At 43.3% G+C, this 20,945-nt stretch overlaps 1 protein-coding gene across 1 annotated transcript; it reads right to left on the bottom strand.

Moving 5' to 3' along the window:
* Positions 1 to 456: 456 nt before the first annotated feature.
* SLC7A3 (solute carrier family 7 member 3) lies at positions 457 to 6,109 on the bottom strand. The gene is made up of 12 exons (XM_019955556.2): positions 5,957 to 6,109; positions 4,544 to 4,947; positions 4,051 to 4,209; positions 3,691 to 3,868; positions 3,383 to 3,495; positions 3,035 to 3,257; positions 2,468 to 2,607; positions 2,274 to 2,376; positions 1,868 to 2,034; positions 1,562 to 1,728; positions 1,124 to 1,232; positions 457 to 991 (listed from the first exon to the last, which is right to left on the bottom strand). Exons 2-12 carry the CDS (start codon positions 4,911 to 4,913, stop codon positions 861 to 863), a joined length of 1,860 nt encoding a protein of 619 aa, XP_019811115.2. The 5' UTR covers positions 4,914 to 4,947; positions 5,957 to 6,109; the 3' UTR covers positions 457 to 860.
* Between the last annotated feature and the right edge of the window lie 14,836 nt (positions 6,110 to 20,945).

Genomic DNA, 20,945 nt, shown 5'->3' with positions numbered 1-20,945 from the left:
CATGTTTGTATCCTCAGCACCCAGCACAGGGCCTAGCATTTTATAGGAGCTCCTCATATGGTTGTTGAGTAAATGGATGAATGAATAGTTCTTGGTCTGAGCAGCTCTAACCTGTTTCCTTACAACAAGTATCTATAACATATACATAGTCCTTTACCCACTCTCTCCTGCTGTCCCCTCTTCTTCCCAGAAGTACCAAACACCCCAGCCAAAATTTCTGTTGTCCAGGCAGTCACAGGAGTCTGGGACTGGTCCAACTAGAAGGAGTGGAACAGAAGACAATGGTCTCAGTGTTGGCCTTGACCAATGCCAATGTTGAGATGAGAGTCCACCCCCAAATCCCAGAGATGAGTGTTGTTGCCTACTTATTTACAAACTAACCTTTAGTGTAGCAAGGGGAAAGTATATCTCAAGTTTGTTCCCTGAAGTGTGATTAGACTTGATGCTACTTACACCATCCTACTCAAACCCCAAGCCAATAAGAAGCACACACAGGCATAGCAGATACTTTTGTGCTGACAGAGCAAACAAAAGACTTATCTGAAGTTCTCCACACTGAAAGTCAGGCTCCACATCACCTCTAGCAAACAAAGAACAAAACATAGATTCTTTTTCTAGTTTCTTTTAATAATAATTTTTTAAAAGCTGGTTAAGCAACTACAGATACAATTAAAAAGTAAACGAATGAAAAAAAAAAAAAAAGATGAGAAACAGCAAAGACACATCCTTGACTCCACAATAAATACAGAGCTCTGTCTGTGTTCCCCCACCAACATCCCATGGGAAGCCTAGCTCAGTGTGGTCAGGAGTACACTCCATTATTGTGCAGGGAGACCAGACAGCATTCAGGTGTGATGATGTCAAATCGAATGCACACAGGCACTGCTGAGGTCCAAATCTACAGTTCTGGCCCTAGACTTGAGTGAGGGTTGGTCACTCTTAACCTCTTCCAGGCTGTGCCGCATCCCATAGCCGAAGTAGATAGCAAATCCTAGTGGGAAAAGGTAGCTGTGAGGTAGAGAAATAGTGGTCTGCAAAGGCTTAATATGACTCCTACTTGAGACCAAGAAAGAAAGGAGGTGGGATAGGACCCAAGAGGCCTACTCTTCCCAAGAATACCTACCAATCAGCATCCAGACCCCAAATCGGGCCCAGGTGCCAGCTGTCATCTGCATCATAAGGTAAATATTCACAAAGATGCTCATTAGTGGAAGAAAGGGCAAAGCAGGTACCTGGGAACAAAGCAAAATCTTTGTACAGACCACGAGGTAAGATAGACGAGATTCCTAACCTTTTTTAACCAGGAAAGGGAGAGTCTGACTCCTACTCAGGCTATGTGTTTCAGTGCCTGCTCATGTAGTGTACCTCATATGGGACTCAAGAATATGCAGAGTCTGGGGAATGGAACAGGAAAGAAATAAGCATCAGATAAGATGTTTCGGCCTAGGTATCTCCTATATCTTTCCCTTCTTGTCCAGTGAAAGAATATGTGAGACTGTGAGGTTTCTAGAACCTATTCTTCCAACATGGGTTAGTTGCGGGGAAAGAAGAGGTCATTTACCTTAAAGTGAAGTTCAGCGGAGCTCTGTGGCTGTCTCCAGATGACTCCAGTGATCCCAGCAATGAGCATCAGGAGCAGCACAACCACTGCAATCCACACTGGGTCTCCAGAAAGCAGTGGAATGGACCACTGGGCCAGTACTAGGCAAAGGACACTCAGCAGCAGAGCTTCAAGAGTCAAGTTGAAAAGCATCAAAACCAGTTCTTGAGAGCAATATGTTAAAACATTAGGCACCCCATTCCAAGGAGAGCCACCCTCTCTCCAGTTCACATCATGCTGACTCAAGAGAAAAATTCCAATGCTCACCAAGCAGTGAGGAACAAACATAGACAACTTGGCCAGAGACTGGAGTGGGGATGGAGTTGAATGGACAAAATAGTCCCTGTAGGGTCAGTTTCTCTGCTTCAGGGATCTTCTCCTCCTGCAACTCCACTTCATCTTCCTCATTCCTCATCTCCCGGTCAGGCTGATACCTGAGGCAAGAGGAAGATGGGAGTATTAAAAACAACCCTTAACCATCTTCTCCCAGGCAGGTTAACCTTCCTCATCACCACTAAGGGTAGTCGCATTTTTTGGCAGGGAGGGATAGCCATATTCCTCGAGGAGAGTCAGAATGATGAAGGCAGAGAGGGGGGAAGAGAAGCAGATCCCTATCACTCCTCATCTAAGAATTAAAACCCAAACGACAGTATGCAGAGGAAAGGAGCCTCACCTGAGGATAAGAACACAAATAGCCACCAGGGAATAAGCAAGCAGGGTCCCAATTGACATGAGGTCCACCAGATCAGTGAGTTCAAAGAGGAATGCCATGAATGCTGAAATTGATGGGCAGAAAACATGAGCTAAGGCAAGAGCAAAGTGAAGGGAGTTGGTGAAATAACAAAGGGAATGGCAAAGAGTTTTCACCTGCAATAATGCCAGAGACCACAGTGGCCACGATGGGAGTGTGTGTGCTGGTGTGGATCCGGGCAAGGCCACGAAACAGGAGGCCATCCTCCGCCATCGCATAGATCACTCGAGGCATGGGGAACATAGAGCCCAAGAGGCTGGAGAGAAGAATGCCCAGAGCAGTGTTGACCGGGTATCTCTTTCCTCCAAAATGTGAGCTTAAGGAGCCTCCGCTTTCTGCTCACAGGCCTTTTAAGGGCTTCTAAAGGGCCTTTTAGGGCTTCCCAGGTGGTGCTAGTGGTAAAGAACCCACCTGCCAATGTAGGAGACGCAAGTTTGATCCCTGGGTTGGGAAGATACCCTACAGGAGGGCATGGCAACCCACTCCAGCATTCTTGCCTGGGACATCTCATGGACAAAGGAGCCTGGCAGGCTACAGTCCATAGGGTCACAGACAGTTGGACACGACTGAAGCAAATTCTCATGCAGGCAGGCATGCAAGGGCCTTTTTAGGGGTAGTCTCTGGTATGGAACACTATCACCTGAGACTCTGGCAGCAGAGGAGAACAAACATTTGACACTGACCTGGTAGAGAGAGCACAGAGGGATCCAATGGCTACAACATAGCGGGCTGGGGCCCACCCAGTATAGAGAAAGGCCTCAGGCAAGGGACTCTTGGGTTGAAGCTGGTAGTAAGGCATCATGAGCGTGAGCGCTGAAGAGATCCCAAAATAGGCCAAAAAACAGACGAAGAGTGAAATCACAATGCCTGTGGGGATGGAACGCTGAGGATTCTGGGCCTCTTCCCCTGCAGGAAGGGGCACAAGGTCTGAATCAGAGAAGCAGGCTTGGTTCTCTACCCTTCCCCCAACCCACAACACCACCTGAGCACAACAAGGTGCACAAGCCCCAATGGAATGGAATGACTATTACCAGTGGTAGCAATACAGTCAAAACCAACGAATGCGTAGAAACAGGTCGCTGCTCCACGGAGAATCCCCTCGAAGCCAAAAGGCACAAACCCTCCAGAGCCCAGAGGGCCCAAGCTAAAGTGAAAGAAGAGACAGAAAAGGTAAGGGCATGTTCAGCCAACTGTTCTTTTTCTCTGAAGCCCAGCTACTCAGCTGGGTCTTCAAGGCCTAGGTTCCCATCCCCACCCCCAGCCCCACCCCCACCAGAAACCCTCAGTGCAGATCCCCTGCTCTCCACCATGCTCCCAGCTTTGTATCTCCTCTCCTAACCTAGAAGTGTCATTGAGTCCGGCCACGGCCAGTTTGTAGTCCTCTTCTGTGAGCTTCCAATTGTGCAGATCTCCCTTAACGAAGCCAGAGATGATGACAAAACCAAGAACTAAAAGATTCACCACCGTGAACACCTTGGTAACTAGGGCTGACTCACTAGCCCCCAGAGCCAGCAATCCTGTGGGAAAGAGGCATTCAGGACTTTAAGAAAGGCCTCAGTCCCAGCTCTGTTTCCCTGCCTCTAGATGCAGACCTTTACTCCCCAGTTTCTCTTCTTTCTCACAGCTACCACCTCCACAAGCTCCCAAGCCTAGTCCCCACTAGCCCCACCCTGGTCACTGTCCCTGTCCCTTGTCTCACCAGTGAGCAACAACACAAGGCCCATAGCAAAAAAATCTGGATATTCTGCGAGGACACGGGGAACATGCAGTGAGATGCTCCCCTGCAGGGTCTGAGAGATGTGGTTCCCAATCAGGTTGTCAAAAGCTGAGCTCCAGGCCCGGGCCACACTGGCTGTACCTAATGGAGCAGAGGGAGAAATACAGGGTCAACCTTCCTCTCTCATCTCCTTTCCTCCCTCTCCCAGACCAGTGTCATAAGAACCCTGCTATTTTCACCTATTCTTACCTTTTAAGAACCAAAACCAGCCAATTAAGGAAGCCAGGACAGAGGTAGGTAGAACGAACAATTTCTCCATACCTTCAACCCACCCAGCCCCCCCAACAAATACACGCATTTATGAATATTTAATTCCTGTGAATGATGAATATCTCGCTTCACCATTCCACCCAGATTTCCTGACTCCAAGCCCCTTCACTGGCTGCGTAAGTGCCCCCCTGCCCCACCATCTCACCGATGACATAGGAGAGGATGAGGTTCCAGCCAGTGGTGAAGGCCCAGAGTTCACCCACAGTGACATAGCTGTAGAGATATGCAGAACCAGAACGGGGCACCCGAGCACCAAACTCCGCATAGCACAGCCCAGCCAACATAGAAGATAGGGCGGCCACCAAAAAGCAGATCACAATGGATGGTCCTGCTTTATCTTTGGCCACCTCACCAGCCAAGACATACACGCCTGCACCCAAAGTGCTGCCCACACCTAGGGCCACTAAATCCAGAGTGCTCAGGCATCTGGCAAGGCGAGTCTCAGCCATGCCTGGCTCCAGCGTACGTCTGCGTACCAGCTTTTGACCAAATCTGCAAAGCGCCTGCCACAGCATTCTAGCTGGAATTGAAGAGGATGCTAGGAAGGATCTGGTGAAAAACAAGACAAAAGACCTTCAATAGGGCTCATTATCCCTAAGCTCTGAGAGTGAATTACAATACCCATGCCACCAAGTAAAAGAATTGTGGGGGGAGGGGAGGAGGATGTTGAGGGGACAAAGGCAAGTCACTCTTCCTCTAACCTCAGTTTCTTCATTTGCAAGTAGGAATAACAATACCTCACAGGTTTGTGAAAGGACAATTTCAGAAAAGGCACGTGAAATTCCCCATCCTTCAGTGGTCTGGCACCTTGTAGGTGCTCAATCAATATCAGTCTCTTCTTTCTTTGGCGGGGAAACTATAGAGCTTATCCTAGACCCCAACCCAGGAGCTAGGGAAGCTCATTTGCCTCCGTCCCCTGCCCTGTGGCTCTTTAGGAATTAAACAGAACTCAACCCAGGAGGGGCCAGCAACTCTGGGGAGAACCTCCTTCTAGCACCCAATATCCACATTCCTTTCCGGGGCTCACCCCCAGGGCTTCAAATAAGCATGGTTCCTAGATCCCCCGGAGAGAGGGGAGACCAATCTCGGCCACAGATCAAAAGTGAGCACCGACTCAGTTCCATCCCTCATATCCAAGCCCACACTGTAACTGGCACTGCCGTCGCCCAGGGGAGTAAGCAAATGCTCCCCCACTTCCTCCCGCCCCGCAAGGCTGACCAGCAAGCATCAACAGTGAGGCGGGGCTTCGACATCTGAAGATAAGGAGATACCCACCCCCCGCGAGAGGGGCCCCTGAGCAGCCCGAAATTGCTAGCACCCGAGAAGAGGGGTTCCGCCTTATGCCCCCCGACTCAGCTCCCAGTTTCTTATGCTCTCATCTAGAAAAGGTCTGGGGCTGAGATGCAAATGGGAGCCTTGGCTCCCAGGACTGTGGTCTCGCCTGCAACAGGTCACGGCCGCGTTGATGCAACTGCATGCCATGGTTGCCAGAGAATCCTAGGTATGCCCAGACCCTCGCTCGTCCCCTCCGACACACGTGTCGGCCTTCAAGGCTTACCGAGGAGCTGTTGCAAGCCCAGGGCGCGGAAAATCTCGGTTAGGATTCCGCGAGGCTGAGTTCAGCCGAGTTGGGTTGGGGCTACCGAGTTCGGTTGCTCAGGCTTCAAAGCTGCTGCTTGGGGTCGTTGCGCGCCAAGCGCCCCTTATATATACCGGGAGGCGGAGCCGCTAACGTCATGGAATCCCACCCCCAATCCTCTTCGCTACACACCACACACACAAACACACACCCCCCCACACACACACCACACACGACACACACCACACACACACACACACCCACACACACACACACACACACACCTCTCTCTCTCTCTCTCCCGCTTTGCAAAAGGGATTGCGTGGGGCCTGACATTGCTTTCCACTTGCAAAAGCAAGACCGGTGGGCAGGGAGCGAGAAAGGGGGGAGGGTAGCCTTTTCCTATTCTTCTCTAGGCATCAGAGCTGGACAGTAAGAGGCCTCCTGGCCTGAGACCCCCAGGGGATTTTCTACCTTTGTGCTAGATAGTCAGAATCGGTGATTGACAGGAGTGGGGGAGGGGTGAGAGTTGGAGGGGAAAACAGCACAGAGGGGTCTCCAACTCAACTCTCTCCTTCCCAAGCTTTCCTACATGAGGTTACCTGAATTTAACTGAAATTAACCTGAAATTCTACGTGAGCTTTCACCCCTGAAATCTTTCCCAAGGACCCTACCAGATTGTGGATAGCCAGCTGACTCCAACCCCTCAGTTCTCACCCTCAACTGTGGTGTTTTCCTAATGCAGTCAGCAGGAGAATGGAAGATGATTTCAAGAGTTAATTAATCCCATCTAGATGTATAGGCCCCAGTCTCTCCATAGTGTACCTCCAGCTACCCATTAATTAATAAACTAAATATTAACTATGGCTCTTTGGGAATTAAACAGAACTCAACCCAGGAGGGGCCAGCAACTCTGGGGAGAACCTCCTTCTAGCACCCAATATCCACATATTAAACTAAATATTAACTATGAAATTATGACAATATTGAAATATTAGAGGAGGGGGCTTATTTAATTCCATTTTACTGATGAGTAAACTGAGGCTCAGAGGCATAACTTGGCTGACGTAACTCCATAATTATTTGTTGACCACTTTACTGATAAAACCTGGCATGTTGGACCTGCCTCTATAGGTGCCGTGGTGGTTTGTGGTGGTTTAGTCACTAAGTAGTGTCGGACGTTTGCAACCCCTTGGACTATAGTCCCCATGGACTACTGCCTGCCAGGCTCCTCTGTCCATTGGATTCTCCACACAAGAATACTGGAGTGGGTTGCCATTTCCCATTTCCCACACAAGAAAAGGAGTGGTGTAAGAAAGCAATTTAACTTGCTTATTTAACTTATATGCAGAGTATATCATGAGAAACGCTAGGCTGGAAGAAGCACAAGCTGGAATCAAGATTGCCAGGAGAAATATCAATAACCTCAGATATGCAGATGACACTATGCTTATGGCAGAAAGTGAAGAGGAACTAAAAAGCCTCTTGTTGAAAGTGAAAGAGGAGTGAAAAAGTTGGCTTAAAGCTCAACATTCAGAAAATGAAGATCATGGCATCTGGTCCCACCACTTCATGGGAAATAGATGGGGAAACAGTGGAAACAGTGTCAGACTTTATTTTGGGGGGCTCTAAAATCACTGGAGATGGTGATTGCAGCCATGAAATTAAAAGATGCTTACTCCTTGGAAGGAAAGTTATGACCAACCTAGATAGTATATTGAAAAGCAGAGATACTACTTTGCCAACAAAGGTCCGTCTAATCAAGGCTATGGTTTTTCCAGTGGTCATGTATGGATGTGAGAGTTGGACTGTGAAGAAAGCTGAGCGCCGAAGAATTGATGCTTTTGAACTGTGGTGTTGGAGAAGACTCTTGAGGGTCCCTTGGACTGCAAGAAGATCCAACCAGTGCATCCTAAAGGAGATCAGTCCTGGGTGTTCATTGGAAGGAATGATGCTGAAGCTGAAACTCCAATACTTTGGCCGCCTCATGCGAAGAGTTGACTCATTGGAAAAGACCCTGATGCTGGGAGGGATTGGGGGCAGGAGGAGAAGGGGACGACAGATGATGAGATGGCTAGATGGCATCACTGGCTCTATGGACATGAGTTTGGGTGAACTCCGGGAGTTGGTGATGGACAGGGAGGCCTGGCATGCTGTGATTCATGGGGTCACAAAGAGTCGGACACAACTGAGCGACTGAACTGAAGCAAGCAAAGCCAGACCAGGAGAAGCACTAGTGTGGAGATGGGCCCTTTTAGGCTAGGAGTTTCTAGAAAACAGAAGAGAACCAGAAGAATCAAAGAAGGATCACACCCTAATCCCATTCAGCCTAATCAGTTCTTAGTCAGAAAGAAGCAATCAGCTTTGTGAAGGTGTAGTTCTCTTCCATACACATCTCAGGGATTAAGGAAGGACCTAAATATCCTTGTTTCCTTTAAGTAATCCATTCTGAATAGATTACCAGTGAATCCATCTAATATATAAATCCATTTTGAAGTAACTGGTAGTTTCAGCTAGCTACAGCTATTGGCTTTAAGTACCCATTGAGGACTATGTGTATAGCAGTTAGCATACACAAAGCAAAGGAAAGAGAAAATAAAATCCTTGCCCTCATAGTCTTAAAAATCTAGTTAGGGAAAGAAAACATATACAATACAATTGAAACTGTATTATTAATACCTAGTGGTTAGGAGGGCAGTCTTTGGAATTAGACCTATGTTAAATTTCCAGCTCAGACACTTGGTCTTGAGCAAATTATCTAACATCCCTGAGCCTCAGTTTTTGGATACATGTTTCAAGGGGGCTTCCCGGGTGGCTCAGTGGTAAAGAATCCACTTGCAGAGCAGGAGTCAGGGGTTTGATCCCTGGGTCGGAAAGATCTCCTGGAAGAGGAAATGGCAACCCACTCTAGTGTGGTTGCCTAGGAAATCCCATGAACAGAGGAGCCTAGTGGGCCACAGTCCATGGGTTGGCCAAGAGTTGGACATGACTTAGCAACTAAGTAGCAACAGCATACAGGTTTCACAGGGTTGTTGAGATGCTTAGATGTGCTTATGAAGTCAATTCGTCCTGCCTGGCACATAGGAAGTATTCAACAAAAACTTAATACATATTCAGAATAATATTCGTGTGTCTGATAATTATTTGGTTGCTTAGATTAGGTGATTGATTCAATTATGAGACTGACAAATTGCTATTGTAAATAATTCAGGGAAAGAAGTCATTGGTACAGACTGGAATATATTGATATATATTAGTTCGTAAGGGGTAGAGGCATGAAGTAAATTCAGGAGCCCCTGTAGAGACCAGTCTAGCATGTGCAGATTAACAGTGGATTTAATAGACCTTCAATTGAAGGTGGTCCCCCAGGTGGCTCAGATGGTAAAGAATCCGCCTGCAGTGCAGGTAGACCTGGGTTCGATCCCTGAGTCAGGAAGATCTCCTGGAGAAGGAAATGGCAACCCACACCAGTGTTTTTGCCTGGAGAATTCCATGGACAGAGGAGCCTGGCAAGCTACAGTCCATGGGGTGGCAAAGAATCAGACATGACTGAGTGATTACACTTTCACTTTCACCTTATTCAATACAAACTTGATCAATTAATTAGAAGCATCAGGAGGTACTCTCCAATTCTAGCATTTCAAGATTTTATGCAGCTCTTCTCATTCACTTACTTATCCCTTTCATGAGTGTGTAAGTTCAACCCTATTTCCTTCCTCAGCTTTTATTTTTCCAAAAGTTCCACGGTATCCTCCATCATTATGGACTTTCTCCAACTTCATTATCTCTTTCTTGTGGTATAATGGCCAGGGGCAAAACAATGAATTTTGTGTGTTTTTATTATAAAACAACTTAATACTAATGAAAACTGTCCCCCAAACCACCGAATATTATCATATATTTTGCCTATTTCTTTTGCCTATCATATATTTGCCTATTTCTTTTTTCATGATCAAATATTTTTCAAATTACTTCTAATACTCAAAATTATCATTGCTAGTGGTTGCATAATATTCCATAGTACTGATACACTATTTTTTATGTAACCATTTAAACTTTTATTCAGGTTGTTTCCAGTTTTCCTTCATTCTAAGAAACACTTTCATTAATACAATGTCTATATTTAGTTGAATTACTTTCTTAGGTTTCATTCCCAGGATTGGGATTATTGATAATCAATATCAAAGATAAGAAACATATTTATAAACTTTGATACTTGTTACAGTGCTTTCCCAAAGGATTTTTATCAATTTACAGTGCTATTAGCCGTGTTAGAGTAAACCAACCTTATCACAATCTCAACAGCATGTCTACAATTTGAATAAGTCATTTGCTAATAAAAGTAGAAGGAAGTACATTCTGTTTAGAATTAATATTTCTTTTGGAAATTGCTTATTCCTATCTTTTCTTTCCCCCAAACTTGGTTATTTGGGTCCTCATGCTTTCCTTATAAATTAGAATGTGAGATCCAACCAGTCCATTCTAAAGGAGATCAGTCCTGGGTGTTCTTTGGAAGGAATGATGCTAAAGCTGAAACTCCAGTACTTTGGCCACCTCATGCGAAGAGTTGACTCATTGGAAAAGACTCTGATGCTGGGAGGGATTGGGGGCAGGAGGAAGAGGGGACGACAGAGGATGAGATGGCTGGATGGCATCACTGACTCGCTGGACGTGGACGTGAGTTTGAGTGAACTCCGGGAGTTGGTGATAGACAGGGAGGCCTCACCTGTTGCAATTCTTGGGGTCGCAAAGAGTCAGACGCGACTGAGTGACTGAACTAACTGAGTGAATATATAGATATTAAACTTTCTTCTATAATACTTGATTCAAATATTTTCCAATGTTTGTTGCTTTTATTTACAAAGTTTAAGCTTTTTAAACTTTTTATTGAGATATGATATACACAGAGAAATGTGCACACTGGTATCATTAAGCGTACAGCTCAATGAATGTTCAGAAAATAAACACACTCATATAACAAGCACCTACATCAAGAAACAAAACATTATCAGTACCCCAGAAATTCCTTTCATGCTTCCTTCTAGTAACTACTTTCCCTTCCCACAAGGGCAACCTCTGTCCCAACTTCTAACAGCCTAGATATTTTTTGTTTGTTTTTCTTTATATAAATGAAAGCATATAGTATTATTATTTTGATAATTGAGATAAAATTCACACGCCATAGAATTCAACCTTTTGAAATGTACAATTCACTAGTTTTTAGTATAACTACAGAGTTGTACCTCTATTACTACAATCAATTTTATATATATTCGCTATCCCCAAAAGAAACCCTGTTCCCATTTCCAGTCATTCCCTGTTTCCTCCCAACCCCCTCACTCCAGCTCCAGGCAACCACAATTCTACTTTTGGTCTCCATAAATTTGCATATTCTAAACATTCCCCTAAACGGAAGCCTGCAGTATGTGGTCTTTTGTGAACCTGCTCCTTTCATTTAGCATAATGTTTTCAAGGTTCATCAACTTTGTACCATGTATAAGTATGTACTTCATTCCTTTTTTTATTGCCAAATAATGTTCTATTGTACGGAAAAAAAACACATTTTATTTATCCATTAATCAGCCAGCAAACATTTGGGTTGTCTCTTTTCTTTCCTTCTTTTTTGGCTATTATGAATAATGCTGCTATGACCATTAGTATACACGTTTTCCTGTGGACATATGTGTTAAATTCTTTTGAGTACATACTTAGGAATAGAATTGCTGAGTCATGTGGTAACTATTTTTAACCTTTTGAGAAACTACCAGACTGTTTTCCGTGAAAGCTGCACCACTTTATACGCCCACCAACAGTATTATGAGGCTTCCATTTATTCCACCTTCTTACCAACACTTGTTATAATTCATCTTTTTTTTTAATCCTAGCCATCCTAAGTGTGAATTGGTATCTTATCATGGTTTTAAATTGCATTTCCCTAATGATTAATGACGTTGAATATCTTCTCATGTGCTTATTAGCCATTTGGCTGTCTTCTTTCAAGAAAAATCTATTCAAATCCTTTGTCCATTTTTAATTGATTGTCTTTATATTGTTGAGTCTTAAGAGTTCTTTATATTGTCTAAACACTAGACTTCTATAAGATAAAAGATTTGCTAATAGCAATGGCACCCCACTCCAGTACTCTTGCCAGGAAAATCCCATGGACGGAGGAGCCTGGTAGGCTGCAGTCCACGGGGTCACGAAGAGTCCGACACGACTGAGCAACTTCACTTTCACTTTTCACTTTCATGCATTGGAGAAGGAAATGGCAACCCACTCCAGTGTTCTTGCCTGGAGAATCCCAGGGACGGGGGAGCCTGGTGGGCTGCCGTCTATGGGGTCGCACAGAGTCGGACACGACTGAAGCGACTTAGCAGCAGCAGCAGTCCATTTTATGGGCTGTCTTTTCGCTTTGTTCATAGTGTCTTTATTTTTTTTAAGATGTATGCTTTTTTTAATCTTGCATTTATTTATTCTTTTGGCTCCACTGCATGGCATTTGGGATCTTAGTTCCCTGACTAGGAATCAAACCCATGCCGCCTGCAGTGGAAGCTGAGTCTTAACCACTGGACCATCTTGGAAGTCTCCTTCGTAGTGTCTTTTGATACATAAAAGTTTTTAATTTTGATGAAGTCCAATTTATCTATTTTTTCTTTTATTGCTTCTGATTTAAGTGTCATATGTAATAAACCATTGCCTAATTCATGGTCACAAAGATTTATACCTATGTTTCCCACTAGTTTTATGGTTTTACTTCATGTTTAGGTCTTTGGTCCATTTTTGAGTTAATTTCTGTGCAAGGTGTGAGGTAGGAGTCCATATCCATTCCTTTGTATATGGATATAAAGTGTCCCAATACCATTTGTTGAAAAGACTATTCCTCCCCCAATGAATTGTCTTGGCACCTCACCAAAAATCAACTGACTGAAAATGTGAGGGTTTACTTTTGAACTCTCAGTTCTATTCCACTGAGTTATATGTCTGTCCTTACACCAGTCCCACACTTTTTTGTTTTAATATCTATTTATTTGGATGTGCTGGGTCTTAGTTTTGGCATGTGGGATCTAGTTCCCTGACCAGAGATCCAACCCAGATCCTCTGCTTTGGGAATACATAGTGTTAGCCAATGGACCACAGGGAAGTCCCCCACACTGTCTTGATTACTGTAGCTTTGTAGTAAGTTTTGAAATTGGAAACGTGAGTCCTTTAACTTTGTTCTTCTCTTTGAAGATTTTTGACTATTCCAGGATCCCTTGAATTTCCATGTGAAATTTAGGATCTGCTTGCCAATTTCTACAAAGACAGCTGGAATTTTGAGGGGTATGGCCATATATCCATACATTAATTTGGAAAGTATTACCATCTTAACAGTATCAAGTCTTCTGAACTGTGAACATGGATGTCTTTCCATTTTTTTAAGGTCTTCTTTCAATTTGTCAACAATATTCTATAGTTTTCAGAGAGTAAGTTTTATACTTCTTTAGATAAATATATTCTCAAGTATATTATTCTTTTTGATATTATTATATAAAAAAAAGTTTCCCTCTTTTTCTTCTATAGAAATATAATTGATATCTGTATATTGTTCCTGTACCTTGCAACCTGGCTGAGCTCACTTATAAGTTCTAATAGTGTTTTAACGGATTCCTTGTAACTTTCTATATACAAGATAATGTCATCTACAGAGATGGTTTCACTTCTTCATTTCCAATCTGAATGCCCTTTCTTTCTTTTCCTTACCTAATTGCTCTGTTCAAACTTTCAGTACGATATTGAGTAGAAGTGGTGAGAGTAGACAACCTTGCCTTGTTTCTGATCATAGGGGGAAAGTATTCAGGTTTTCACCATTAACTATGTTGCTAGCTGTTGGTTTTTTGTATATACCCTTTACTAGACTGAGGAAGTTCATTCAACATTAACTTTTTGAAAAAAAAAAAACATTAACTTTTTGAGATTCATCCATATTGTTGTGTGTCATTGTAGATCATTCATTCTTAGCTGTACAGTATTCCTTTGTGGGACTAGATCACAATTTATTCCTTCTACCTTATTGATCACTTTTTGGTTATTTTCCAGTTTAACTACTGCAAATAGTACTGCTTTGAACATTCTAATACATATTATTTGCTGAAAACATGTACATTACTATTGGTTATAAATCTATCAGCATGGGCTTCCCTGGTAGTCCAGTGGTTAAGAATCTGTCTTGCAGTGTGGGGGACACGGGTTTGATCCCTGATCCAGGAAGATCCCACATGCCACAGAGCAGCTAAACCCGTCTGCCACAACTACTGAGCCTGCACCCTAGAGCTCATGCTCCACAACAAGAGAAGCCACTGCAATGAGAAGCCTGTGCACTGCAACTAGGGAGTAGCTCCGCAACTAGAGAAAGCCCACGTGCAGCAACAAAAGCCCAGTGCAGCCAAAAATAATTAAATAAATATTTTTAAAAAATTACCAGTGGACTTGCTGAATAATAGAATGTGGATATATTTGACTTTTGAAATTTTATATTTGAAGCTGTCACTTAGTTTCAAAAGATATTGAAGTATTTTTTGATATTTATTCGATGCAAGTAAAAGTGTTAGTCCTTCAGTCATGTCCAACTCTTTGTGACCCCATGGACTGTAGCCTACCAGTCTCCTCTGTCCATGGGATTTTCGAAGCAAGAATACTGGAGTGCGTTGCCATTTCCTTACAGAGAAAATGCATAATTTCATAGTGATGCTTTAAAAGGGCATGGGGAAGCTCTTCTTTATAGAAGAACACCAGCTAACAGAGACTTCCCCAGTGGTCCAGTGGCTAAAACTCCATGCTTCCAATGCAAGGGGCCCAGGTTCTATCCCTGTTCAAGGAAATAGATCCCACATGCTACAACTAAAGATCCTGCATGCTGCAACTAAAAAAAGGTCACACATGAAGATCGTTCATGCTGCAACTAAGACCTGGTGCAGCCAAATAAATAAATAATTATATTTTTTTAAAAAAGAACACCAGCTACTAAATCTATAAGAAATGCTAGAATTTAAAAAAAAAAAGAAATGCTAGAATTCAAAACTCACCATTTTGTACTCACCAAAGAAGTAACTGATTCAGACAAAGATAATCAATAGATGATCCTTGTAGCACCCCACAGTTTACATATTAATTACAAAAGGAAACATACCTATATTAGTTTTCTATTTCTGCAGTAAAAAATTACCACAAATTTATCAGCTTAAAACAACACAAATTTATTATTTCACACTTTATAAAGGTCAGAAGTCCAGCACTGCATGGCTGGATTATTTGCTCAGGGTCTCACAGGGGTAAAATCAAAGTATCTGCATTCCTATTTAGAAGCTCTGGGGAAGAATTCACTTCCAAGTTCAGTCACATTGTTGGTAGAATTTAGTTCCATGCAATTGTAGGACTGAAGTCCCATTTCCTTAACATATAATCTTCTCCATTTCTAAGCTCCAATGCATCAAATCCATCTGCTTTGAATCTTTCTGACCTCCCCTCTTCTACTATTAAGGGCTCTGTGATTACACTGGGCCCACTAAGGTAATCTAAGACAACCTTCCTGTTTTTGGATTGGTAACCTTAATTTGGATTGAAAACTCAGCATTCAAAAAACTAAGATCATGGCATCCAGTCCCATCACTTCATGGCAAATAGATGGGGAAACAATGGAAACAGTGACAGATTTTCTTTCCCTGGGCTCCAAAATCACTGCAGATGGTGACCAAAGGCAGATGGTGCAGATATACCAAATACAGACTCAGAACCAGGCAAATCAAAATGATTTGCCAAAGGAAACCCAGAAGAAATGCCCCATATGAGTGACTCAAACTACCACAAAGGCACGACTCTCTCTCTCAGTCCACCCATGTGTCTATCCACACATACTGTACTCTTTTCCTCCTAGAAACACTTGGTTCATTACTTCCTGTCTTTGTGGGAATTCTCTTCTGAAAAGCTGAAGGGCCAGGACCTTGTCACTGACCACTGGTCTAGTGGCTGGGATTCAGCACTCTCACTGCTGAGACCTGACCTCAATCTCTGGCAGAGAACTGTAACCCTGCTTCAAGGTGCTGCAGGCCAAGGCCACCTGGAGATCATATTTGGTTCTGAAACTTGAGAATTCAAGGTAAACCACGGACTTCACAGGCCCTGACTCAAGTCAGCTTGAGGCCCCTTTTCAAGACTCACAAGGCATAACCTCTGTCTGTCCACAGCACTATGGCTACCCCCAACATTGGGAATGGCAGGGGGATTCCTTGAGCCTTGCAGATTCCAAATAATGCTTGGGTAACAGCTGATGCTGGGACATGGTGGAAACACAATTTCCAACCATGCAGGAGCCCAAGGGATCTCTCTCACTCTCCTCTCACGGTCCCATATGGAACCCTCCACTATGCTTTTCTTTCCCACCTTACTCACACAACAAAGTCTCCTTCTCACTTCTTATCTCTGCATTCATTTAGGGAAGGATTTCCTGGACTTCATTCCTAAACTGCGTCCATGCCACTGCCAAACTTGGTGCTGTGTCAGACAGAATCATCAGACGATTCCCAATTCTATCTTAGCTGCCAGACAGATAGGGCAAGGGATTTGGGGTTCTTCTGCTGTCCAGTCTCTCACCTCACTCAATGCCCAAAAAATTTACTATGAGAATTTCTTCACCTTCCAGCCCTTGAGTCTTGAATCTGTGCCATCTTCCATAGTGCCCAACTCCAATTTCTCCAAGGGTCCCTCTTTGCATTTATCAGACCCCTTCACTCCAGTCCTTGGCAGCCTCCACAGTGCTACCGACAATCTATCAGGCTGCTTGCTACCCAGAAGCCCAAATTATAAACTTTGTTGATGCTCAGTTGTGAGGAATAGGCAGACCCCAGCACAGGAAAACTCATTACAGGAGATAAGCTCTATAGACAAGGGATCTCTCCAAAGGAAAGTCTGGCAACTGGTCTGCACTGGTTCAAATGTCCTCCCCTGGCCATGTGGGGGGACACCTTGTGTTATTGTTGTTCAGTCACTAAGTCATGCCCAACTTCATGATCCATGGACTGCAGTACACCAGGCTCCCCTGTCCTTCACTACCTCCCTGAGTTCGCTCAAATTCATGTCCATTAAGTCTGTGATGCTATCAAACCATCTCATCCTCTGCCGCCCCCTTTTCCTTTTGCCTTCAATCTTTCCCAGCATCCATGTGGAACCAAGGAAGACTAGAGGCATTTGGTCAGGAATCAGTGGGAGAGTAGAGGACACTTGAGACTGCATCAGGTTTAAAGGGAATTTAGAGGGCATCCTGAACCCCTTCAAGCTAAAGCCTCCAGGTAAATATATCTGGGACACCAGATTTCATTTCTAGGAGCACTCTCTTGTTCTCTGTTGCAAGTTACCCAACATGGGAGGGCTCCCCATCCCCACCCCACCCCACCCCCACAAACCAGAAGCAGCACCTCTGGAGTGTATCCTTAAGAACTGGAAGTTGTTTAAAATAAAAGGACTGAGAAAGGAAAAACTTAAGTTCTACCATAACGGTGCCTGACCTTTGTATAAGTTGGAGAATAGAGAAAAATGGCCTGAAAATGGGTCTCTAAGTTATAATACCATTCTGCAATTGGATCTTTATTGCCCCTTTCTTGTTGTGCCTCAGTATTCTACCCTTTTCCTTGGGAGGGACCTTCTGAGCTCCCTTGGGGCCACCTTCCAGTTAGGAGGCCCTAAGTAGCCCCTTATTTTGACTCTGCTAAGACAGACCAGCCAGAAGAGCAAGATTCTATTCCCAGCCATATTCTACAAACAATAGACTCTTCCGTATAGGACAAAGGAATCCCTGGAAGGGCCACAAACACCCAACCTGTAAGAATTACCCTTGGGCCAGAAACTGCCTATCCTAACAAGAGACAATATCCTATAAAGTCGGAAGTAAAGAAGGGCTTAAAACCCCTCATAGATAAATTCTTAAGGCAAGGCCTCTTGGTTCCCTGCAGTCTCTGTGCAATACTCTTATTCTCCCAGTTGTTAAGCCAAATTGGGACTATAGGATGGTACAACACCTTAGAGCAGTCGGGCACGACTGACCAAACTGACCTGAACTGAACAGGATCTTACATATCGATAAGTACCTTAAATATAAATGGATTAAATGCACCAACCAAACGACAGACTCGCTGGGTGGATGGAAACATATGCATGTATGCACTTCCACTTACCACATCACTCTGCTTGATCGCCCCAAATTGTATGTAATTATTTTATATTGATAAGTTAATCAAGTTCTCATTATGGCTTGCAATTGTAATTATCTTTAATTTTTGTCTGGCTATTGATTGTGAAAACTGATAAATATATTTTACTATTATGATTATGTAACTATTACTTAATACCATTGTATCTTGATTGTTCAACAGAAAAATAATAGAACTGTATATCACAAAAACTAGGATCTAATAGAAAAACTTGTAATCACTTTTTAAGATCAGATGCATATCAGAATTATCTTGAATTTTTTGAAAAGTGCAAATGCTCAGGTATTGCTTTTTTTCTCCAGAGCTCCAAATATGTTTCTAATGAGCAGTCGTGTTTGAAAACAACTGGACTATATGATGATCTATTACTTTTATCCAGTTTGTTTCACTTTTTCTATTTCATATTCAGTGCTCCCATTTCATTTAGTTGTGTTCTGCAATTTCTCCATCTCTTTTTTTTATGTTCTTTCTCAAGCCTTTATTAAGTGTAGTAGCAAAGCTTTTGTATACATATATATGCAGAGTACATCATGAGAAACACTGGGCTGGAGGAAGCACAAGCTGGAATAAAAGTTGCTGGGAGAAATATCAATAACCTCAGATATGCAGATGACACCACCCTTATGACAGAAAGTGAAGAAAAACTAAAGAGCCTCTTGATGAAAGTGAAAGAGGAGAGTGAAAAAGTTGGCTTAAAGCTCAACATTCAGAAAACTAAGATCATGGCATCTGGTCCCATCACTTCATGGCAAATAGATGGGGAAACAGTGGCTGACTTTATTTTTCTGGGCTCCAAAATCACTGCAGATGGTGATTGCAGCCATGAAATTAAAAGACACTTACTCCTTGGAAGGAAAGTTATGACCAACCTGGACAGCATATTAAAAAACAGAGACATTACTTTGTCAACAAAGCTCCATCTAGTCAAAGCTATGGTTTTTCCAGTAGTCATGTATGGATGTGAGACTTGGACTGTGAAGAAAGCTGAGCACTGAAGAATTGATGCTTTTGAACTGTGGTGTTGAAGACTCTCGAGAATCCTTTGGACTGCAAGGAGATCCAACCAGTCCATTCTAAAGGAGATCAGTCCTGGGTGGTCTTTGGAAGGAATGATGCTAAAGCTGAAACTCCAGTACTCTGGCCACCTCATGCGAAGAGTTGACTCATTGGAAAAGACTCTGATGCTGGGAGGGATTGCGGGCAGGAGGAGAAGGAGACGACAGAGGATGAGATGGCTGGATGGCATCACCGACTCGATGGGTGTGAGTTTGAGTGAACTCTGGGAGTTGGTGGGACAGGGAGGCCTGGCATGCTGCAGTTCATGGGGTCGCAAAGAGTCGGACACGACTGAGCAACTGAACTGAACTGAACCATACATAATAACAAAAATTTCATTTCTTGTGATGAGAACTTTCAAGATCTACTCTCCTACATTCAAATATGCAATATATTTTTATTAACTATAGTCACCATGCTGTACATTACATTCTCATGACTTACTCATTTTATAACTGGAAGCTTATACCTTTTTATCCCCTTCACACATAAAAACAAGTCATTTTTAATCATTTTACTCAAAAGAGAACCAATCAACAAGATCAACCTCACCATAGTATGACCTAAAATAGAATACCACTTATAATTTAACAACTGATATCAATTATTCTGTCACATTTATCTCCTTGTCTTCCATTCTTGAAGGTAAGCTGATTTAGTCATAAAATTAAGGGGAAAAGGAATGAATTTTTAATGTGAATTTTATTGCATTTTTCTAATTATAATACATGTTTTATTATAGAAAATTTAGAAAATACAGAAATGCATAAAGAAGAAAATATTTTAAATTATTCATAATTCTCAAACTCTAAAAAACCATTAATATTTTTGAGTATTTCTTTCCAGTCTTTTTCTGCATATATTTATATGATTAGAATCACACTAAATATTATATTGGGGCTTCCCTGGTGGTTCAGTGGTAAAGAATCAGCATGCAGTGCAGGAGACGCAGGTTTGATCCCTGGGTTAGGAAGATCCCCTGGAGAAGGAAATGGCAACCCAGTCCAGTATTCTTACCTGGAAAATCCCATGGACAGAGGAGCCTGGTAGGCTATCGTCCATGGGGTTGCAAAGGGTTGGACATGCCTTAGCAACTAAACAACAACAAAATATTACATTATATCTTGCCTTTTAATTCATATTGTAAAACTTTCCCCCTGTTGTATGGACTGAACTGTGTTCCTCCAAAATTTGTATGTTGAAGCCTTAACTCCCAGGACCTCAAAATGTGACTGCATTTGCAGACAGGGCCTTTAAAGAGGTGCTGAAGTTAAAATGAGACCACCAGGGTGGGCCCTAATCCAATCTGACTGGTGTTCTTATAAGAGGAAATCTGGACACACACAGACACACAAGGGATGGGTATACACTGGAAAAAAAACAAAAAAAAGTGAGAACACAGTGAGAAGGTGGTCATCTTCAAGCCAAGGATGAGGCAGGAGATAGATGGGCCCCAGGGTGAGCAGCTAGAGTTCCTTCCTTGTGGACAGAAACTCCAAAATAGCAGGACAACTGAAAGAGGAGGCTGGGCCCTGCCTAGATAAGAGATGCTGCTGCTGCTGCTGCTAAGTCCCTTCAGTCATGTCCGACTCTGTGCGACCCCATAGATGGCAGCCCACCAGCCTCCTCTGTCCCTGGGATTCTCCAGGCAAGAACACTGGAGTGGGTTGCCA

The sequence above is a fragment of the Bos indicus genome, chromosome X (genome assembly GCF_029378745.1).
Source record: "Bos indicus isolate NIAB-ARS_2022 breed Sahiwal x Tharparkar chromosome X, NIAB-ARS_B.indTharparkar_mat_pri_1.0, whole genome shotgun sequence".
NCBI lineage: Eukaryota > Metazoa > Chordata > Mammalia > Artiodactyla > Bovidae > Bos > Bos indicus.
Note: the sequence above shows the minus strand (reverse complement) of the source record. Positions and strands in the feature narration are given on the sequence as shown.

What these genes read in the sequence shown, in the direction of transcription:
- SLC7A3 (XM_019955556.2), bottom strand. Translation starts at nt 4,913, where the DNA reads ATGCTGTGGCAGGCGCTTTGCAGATTTGGTCAAAAGCTGGTACGCAGA. An exon ending in CATCCTCTCCTATGTCATCG is followed by an intron (nt 4,210 to 4,543) that starts GTGAGATGGTGG and finishes CTGCTCCATTAG; the next exon opens with GTACAGCCAGTGTGGCCCGG. An exon ending in ATTTGTGTTCTTATCCTCAG is followed by an intron (nt 2,035 to 2,273) that starts GTGAGGCTCCTT and finishes CTCTTGCCTCAG; the next exon opens with GTATCAGCCTGACCGGGAGA.